The 7,278-nt window shown below is 60.3% G+C and overlaps 1 protein-coding gene across 1 annotated transcript in view; it reads right to left on the bottom strand.

Annotated features, from left to right (window-relative positions):
- Window positions 1-4,071: 4,071 nt before the first annotated feature.
- CILP2 (cartilage intermediate layer protein 2) overlaps window positions 4,072-7,278 on the bottom strand; it is an 8,062-nt gene continuing 4,855 nt past the window's right edge. The window contains exons 7-8 of the mRNA XM_006904412.2: window positions 7,153-7,278; window positions 4,072-6,945 (exon numbers count right to left, since the gene is read on the bottom strand). The exon at window positions 7,153-7,278 is cut by the window's right edge and continues 38 nt beyond it. Of these exons, the coding sequence (XP_006904474.1) occupies window positions 4,607-6,945; window positions 7,153-7,278 (2,465 nt within the window). The 3' untranslated portion in view covers window positions 4,072-4,606. The remainder of the gene's footprint in view (window positions 6,946-7,152) is intronic.

Below are 7,278 nucleotides of genomic sequence, written 5' to 3'. Positions count from 1 at the left end.
AGGAAGGGATTCAGGACTTCCCAGGAAATGAGGCTGGGATGTCGACGCCCACCTCCCAGCCTCCAGCCCAGGCCCACACCCTCACCAGGGCCCTGAGAAGGTGGGATGTGCACGTGCGCCTGGCTATGGCCCGGTGTGCTTGGAGGGACTCAATTGGGGGGGGTCGTGGAGGGCTAGAATTGGCCCTGACTAGGGCAGTCTGAGCGTCTGGGCGTCAGAGGGTCCTCAAGTGTGGGAGGAAGCGGGGTGACTGGGTGTGTCGATGCACCATGCTGCTGAGTGACCCTGCAGCACGGGCCTGCATGTCACGGCGTGTCTGCCTGTGTGATTGGGAAAGGCATGGCAGCATCCAGTGTGTCTGGTGTGTCCAGCACATTGGGCAAGTCCAGCCACGTGCACCCTGGGCGGGGTGACTGAGTAGCAGTGTAGCCACAAGAAGGTGACTCCGGTGGTTTGGAAGGGAGTGTCTCACTAGGGAGGACCGGGACAGGGTGTGACAAGGACAGTGTGACCTCGGAATGTTGACAAGGGTGCCTGGTTCCATGTGCCACATCCATTGTGCTGCACGGAGGCTGTGACCCTGGGTAGGGCAGCATCTGTTCCCCCCACATCCACCCCAATATGTCCGTTTCTCCTGTTTCTTCATCCCAGCTTCCCCTCCCTCCTGCCAGCCCAGACCCCCGCCCCAGGCCCTGGGGTCTGGCCGCAGCTCCTGCCCTGGGAGTGGCCAAGACGGCCACCTACACTGCTTCCGCTGCCATCACCCTACCTCTGTTTCCGCCATTAACACCGAGCATTTCCCCGACCTGACTGAAGCCAGGTCTCCCCGCCAGGCTGGCTCCAGTCTTTGGGGTCTGAGACTGGATCATACCCAACTCCGAGAGCTGATGAGAGACACAGATGGGGCTGGGGAAGTGGTGGGTGGCCGAGCCAGGTCCACGAGGCCCCGATGGGGGAGCCAGCGATGTTCAGCCAGGACAGGAGGCAGCCGGAGGGAAGGGGGCATTGGGCCGCCACATGTGAGGGGGCAGATCCCAGTCCCGTAGAATAAACACTCTGCGACAAGCAGAATGCCACGCCAGCTCAGGGGAGTCTTTGCTGAGACGTTGTGTAAACTTCCCCTGCTCTGGCACCTTCCGTGGCTCCCCATCACCCACCAGAGACAACTCAGGTTCTTCACTTAGCATTCAAAGCCCTGTTCACCTCCCTGTGTGTCTCGCTTCTGCTATTGCTCTTCACACCCACCTAAGGGTTTTCCCCTCCAGCCTTCGTATACACCTTCCCAGCTACTTGGAATGCCCTTGCTGCCCAGCCACCTGGCAAACTTCTACATATCCTTCAAGACCCAATACCTATGTCCCCTTCTTTGGGAAACATTGCACTATCCCCCAGCCCAATTTCCCTATTTGCTGTGTGACCCTGGGCAAGTCCCTTCAGCGCAAGATGGGGGAAAGGGGGGAGGGGTGTGAAAATCACTCTCCCTAAAAGCATATTTTGAACCCCGATACAATAAATACACATTACATGCTCTTAGTGAGTTAGACCTTGGGGGAGCAGAGAGGGCTTGCATCTAGTCAGTGCTCAATGTGTGTTCATTTTTATCTTCCTCTTCCTGGATTCTGTGGTTTTAAGACTCTCTTGTTTTAAGCATTGTTCCAAGATTTTCTCCCACTCACGGTGCTAGGAATTTTAAGAACCCCTGGTTCTAAAATTATAAAAGTCTAAAATGCTGTGCGTGGGACCAAGGGCCTCCTTGTGCCCTGAGCTGACCCCAGGATGGCTGGAGCTGGGGTCTCTGGGGGGCCTCATTCCCCCTTCCCCCCAGGCCAATGGGTGTGGTCTGGCAGCCCCGGGTATGGGGCGAGAGATGGATTTACCAGGAGGCTGATGGCCAACTTTCCAGGAGGGGTGGGGTGGACTCCTGGCTCGCTGCTAGAATGGGTTCACAAGGCAGTGTCAAGAAGCACGGGGCTAAGAGCTCAGGAGAACGGCTTCTTTCTCTTGGAGCCTCAGTTTCCTCATCTGGAAATTGGAGCCAGGAGTTGCCCTTTGAAGAGTTTTTTTTTTGAACTGGGCTATAGTCCCTGCCCGGTGCCAAGCGTTTGTTTGGGCTGTGCCCTCTGCCTGGAATGCCGTCCCTGATCCACTCTCTCTAGGAGCCCCTGCTCACTCCTGGTCCAGCCACAGCAGCTAGGAAGGGGGCTTCAGGATGACGCCCACCCCTAGAGGAGCCAGCCGTCTGCCCCAAACCCGTCTGCCGCAGGCCTGGCAGTGGCCACAGCCCCAACACTTTCTCAGTGAAAGGTATTTGGCCATGGAGCCTGACACCTCATCACCCTCGGCCTGAAAGCCAACTTCGCCTGTCAGCTGCAAGGGGAGCCCCCGCTCCTGCTGCTGCCCAGGACCCCAGCAGACAGCCCTGAGTGGGGTCTGGGGCAGGCTGGCTCAGAGTTGGGTCACCTTGTATGGGGGGCCTGTCCCTCTGAGCCTCCTTGTCAGTTGGGAGTATAGACACAGTAAGGTCTGGATAAATTCACATGCATCCTGGCTCCCCAAGGGCATCTCCCCTCTCTTGTCCACCACAGCCTATCCAGGGTGAGGCTGGGGTGCCAGCACTGGGGCCTCCCACACCTTGAATCCAGCAAAGCCCCAGGGCCTACCCTCAGAGACTAGGGCTGATGCCCTTGGGTTTGCCATCTTCTCCCTGACACTCCGGGCCCCCAAGTGTACCCCCTGGGCAGGGGATGGTGTTCCCATGAAGAGAATGGCCTAAGCAGAGGCGTGAGGTCCAGAGAGGTTGGGAGTTATCAGAGTCATCAGATGGAGAAGAGCTGGCAGGCCATGTGGGCTGAGCGCTGACTGCACAGGTGCGTTGGGGCCTGCATGTGAGCCTATCTCCCCAAGACTGGACCTCTCCAAGCCCCTAGTGTTGGCACAGGGCTGACACTTCTAAATGCTGGACAGGCAGAGGTGGGGTGGGTGGGAGGGGGTGGAAGCAGGCAGGTGGCCGAGTGGATGGGTGAGTAGTAGAAGGGGAAGTGGGCGAGTGGGTGTGCAGAAAGACCAAGCATGCCCTGAGCTAAGTAAATGCCTTGCACACCCACTCCCTGGTGCCACCACTTCCCCAGGGTGATCAGCCAGGCACAATGCCTCCTATCCCAGGTACCCAGCAATGCCACTTTGATGCCTTCCAGAGGCCAATGTCTCCAGGCTGAGGGAGTCTCATTTATGGACTCAGGAGCCAATTGGCCCACCCAGGGAATACATACCCTCCCCCACCCCCCGCCCCGCATCTGGAATTCACTCCAGGGCCCAGGCAGCCCTTTGCCTCTCCTTTTGAGTGTGTGGTCAGAACAGCACCTGCCCCATGGGGTATCAAGAGGACTTGCCTGGCCACATGCACAAAACAGGAGCAAGTGATGGTTCCCCCTCCTCCAGACTGAGGGTCCTAACAAGGTCAGAAGGCCCAGGACCATGGCCTTGGGCAGCCCAATCATCATTTGGCCAAGGCATGGGCAGGTGTCAGCTGGGTGGGGCCTAGGGTGGGGCAGCTGTGGATCCAGCTGAGGAAATCCACAGTGGCCTCAATTCCTGCCACCTAGGACATGCACCCTTGCCATGGCCCCTCCCTGCCCACTGAAGCCCTTAGGCACACGGCCAGGCAGGAGGCACTGCCCGCAGCCAGGCACTGAGGAGGCCAGGATAGCAGTTGCTACTGTGTTCAGCGGTCAGGGCTGCACAGGCTCCGCACTGCCCGCAGCCAGGCACTGAGGAGGCCAGGATGGATAGCAGTTGCTACTGCGTTCAGCGGTCAGGGCTGCACAGGCTCTGGCCACTCACGACTCGGTTCTGCACACACGTGTCACAGACACTTCTGCTTGCCTCAGCTGGGGCCCACACCTCTGCAAAAGGCACATCGGGGCCTTGTGAGGGCCCTTGAGCTGCTTGCACATGAGTGTCCATGTGTGTTTGGAGCCTGTTTCTGCCAAGGTGTGTTTGGGTCAGTAGTTGCAGCCTCCATCATTCGCTCCCCAAGACTGACACGATGAGTTGAAAATGAAGCATCTTTAATCGATTCCCTGCCCTGACTTCTCGGAGGTTTCTAAGCACCAAATGTGAGAATTGTGCTGCCCAGCCCCAGAGACAAGACGCCCCTTCCGCAGGCCTTCACTGGGCCTGAACCCACCACTCACCCCCATGACCAGCCCCACAGGCTTTGTCTCAATAAATAACCCCAAGAATAAAGCTTGGGGCAGATGACCCAATAAAGCACCCAGATCAGCGACACACAGGGGCCTTTAGGCCAAAGGTCAGAAATCCCAAGGGGCATAATATTTGAATTCAGGATCTAAATACAATTGAAATCATAGCTAGCATGTGAGCTGGGAGTGATACCCTCCAGCCTCAGCAGTCTCCCAGGATGCTGGCTCCCACAGCCAGGACAAACTCGAACTCCATTTAATGTCACACAGCAATAGTCGCCTGCCTGGCATTTCCACCATCGGACTTGACTGGGCTGGTGCGGGGGACATTTGGAGAAGGGGGTGAGACTTCCTGGAAATAGAGGAGTCTGGAGCAAGGCAGAGGAGCAAGGCTGGGGACCAGATCACTGCCAGGCTCTGCCCCGGCGGGCACGGAGGGGACCCACCACACCTTGAGCCTGTGCCTGGGCCACCTCACTCATCTCCCTGCGGATGTCACCAAGTGCTGTTGCTGGGGACTCCAGCAGCCTCTGGAAGAGGCTGGGCCGGCTAGCAGATGGCTCTCTGCACTGGAAGGTGACAGCTGTGCCCGCGTCAGCCTTCATCTCCCTAGAGAAACCATCAGAGGAGCCATCAAAGCAGCGGCCAATGGCGATCTCCTTGGCCAGCCTTGGGCTCTGGTCAGTGACCGTATAGACACCGTAGTTGTGACCCAGAGGGTCCAGCGGGGCCAGCATGGCAAAGGCAGCCGGGTCATCCGTGGGGGCAGGTGGGGGGTGCCGGGTCAAGTAATCTCGCAGGAGCCCATTGACAGCCACGCGACGACAGCTGCCCTGGGGCATGATTGTCACCAGCGTCCTGTCCACCTGTCGCTGGTCGAACAGCATTCCGCTGCACTTGAACTCCACGCAGGCAGCAGAAGTTCCAGGGCGCTGGGGGTCTCGGACACTGCGGGCATCCCGCAGCCCGTAGAGCTGGCCCTGGGTACGTGGATGGCTGCCCCCGGCGTTGTGGGAGCGGACCATGTACTCTTGCGGACCTTGGATCTTCACTTTGAGGAAGCAGGCCCGGAATTCCTGCGGGTTAGGCCACCAAGCCAGGAGATCTCCGGTCCAGGAGGCCGGCGCACCCTCACGGAAGGGGACCACGTTGTACTCATACTTGTCCGCCTCTACGCGCGCGAAGCGAAAGTGGCTGGCGTTCACTGGAGCCTCCTGGCATGCCCGCAGGCTGCGCCATGGGTACACAGGGCCATTGCCCTCGGCGGGGTCGCCAGACCTGGGTTTAGCAAGGTTGATATGGAAGCCATTGCGTTTGAGGGCAGGGTCATCGTGGTCGGTGCGGCGGTACCCCAGCTTGTCCAGGTAGGGCTGGGACACGCCCACAGTGGCCGGAAGAGGGCGCGGCCGTGAGGGGGCGGGCTCCAGCTCCTCTCCGCCCAAGGTGGCTGTGACCAGGGCCGTGTAGGCATCGGGCCTGTCCGCGTCGCAGAAGGCAGGGAGGCAGGCGCCGTTGGGGCCGGTGACTGAGCTGTCGAACCGGCCCCAGGCACGCGGATTGGCCGAGAACCCAGGTGCGGGCTCCAGGTTGACCAGAGTGACCACCACGCCCTCCACCTGCTCACTGGGCACGAACTTGTCATTGGCGTAGGCGCGCACCTTCACAAAGCAACGGCGGCGCTCAGGCACGTCCAAGTTGAATAGACGCCGCTCTCGGATCTCCACGTTGCCCACCAGGAAGACCCGCTCCTCCCTGCGAACCCTTGAGGCTGCCGATCCCTCTCTCTGGAAGCCACTCTCCTCCTCCCACAAGCCCGTGTCAGGGTTCAGCGACCACAGCTTGAGAGCCTCCATGTGGCCCGCCATGCGGATCTGGCCGGCAGCCACACGCACAGACACGGGCCCGGTCTGCAGCTGTTCAGCGGAGCCGGCGGCCCGGAGGTCCACCGCAAACATGCCATAGGTGCGCAGCGGGGCCAGCTCGCCATCACTGTCCACGAAGCGCAGGTCACTGGGGGCGGCGGCCGCCGACGTGAGATCTCGGGGGTCCACAAAGGTCACCCGGGCTTCCACAGGCCCTGCATAGGGTTCTCCGTCCGCTCTGCGGAAGACTCCAGGAGGGAGGACCAGCTCTCCCAAAGGGAGCTCCTCTTCCAGCTCCCCCAGGGGGAGCGTGTTGCTCTGGCTGGCATCTAAGATGATGGGGGCTTTCTTCCGCATAGCCTTGACCTCGTGGTACACACCAGCACCTCGAGGGTCAAAAGGCAAGACCTTGACAGTGTCCATGAACTCGCCGCTGGGATCCACAAAAGTCACTACCAGCCTCTGGGTAGAGGGCAGCACCTCAATAGTGAAGTCACCCTGGTAGGAGGTGAATCCGATGGGCTCCCGGCCCAGCAGGATCTGGGCAAAGCGCAGGGGCTCCCCTGAGTCGGCAGCCACCACGCGTCCCCGGACCAGCCCTCTAGGGGGCAGACATTTCTGGCAGCCACATTCTGCCACCAACTTGACAGGGAGGACATAGGTGGAGCAGTGGATCTCCCTGCTCTCCAAGCGGCGCACGGAGCAGCAGCGGGAGCCTGCATCCCCACACCGGGTACTTGAGCCTACAGGGCTGGGGCAGAGGGTGCCAGGGCAGAGGCCCACATCCAGGTAGGCGGGGCCACTGCCGGGCTGACCGCAGTCATCTGGGAGTTTGATCAGGTGCTCAAGAGGCCGGGGGTTGCAGGCGGGCTGTCCCGGGGCTGGGGAGCAAGAAATCAGCCAGATAAGGGTAAGGGGGAGGACTCTATCGGAGACCAAGGGCGGGAGCCTGGGCTGGGGTCAGGGGCTCAGTGAGGGCCTGGGATTGGACTCAGCAAGGTCAAAGATCAGTCTGACATTGGGGCTCCATTTGGGGTTGAGTTAGAACTTGCTCAGGGTGGGCGGGGGAGGTGGGAGAGGGTGCTCACCAAGCACAGTGAGCCGGGCGATACCAGAGCGTACAGCGCCTGCGTCATTCCATGCTTTGCAGTGGTAGGTGCCTGCCTGGTCTGGGCGCAGCCCCCGCAGCTCCAGGTGGGCCCCATACCTGTATT

This window comes from Pteropus alecto, unplaced genomic scaffold, assembly GCF_000325575.1.
Source record: "Pteropus alecto unplaced genomic scaffold, ASM32557v1 scaffold160, whole genome shotgun sequence".
Classification (NCBI taxonomy): Eukaryota; Metazoa; Chordata; class Mammalia; order Chiroptera; family Pteropodidae; genus Pteropus; species Pteropus alecto.
The sequence above is the reverse complement of the archived record's forward strand: the minus strand, read 5'-3'. Positions and strand labels throughout refer to the sequence as shown.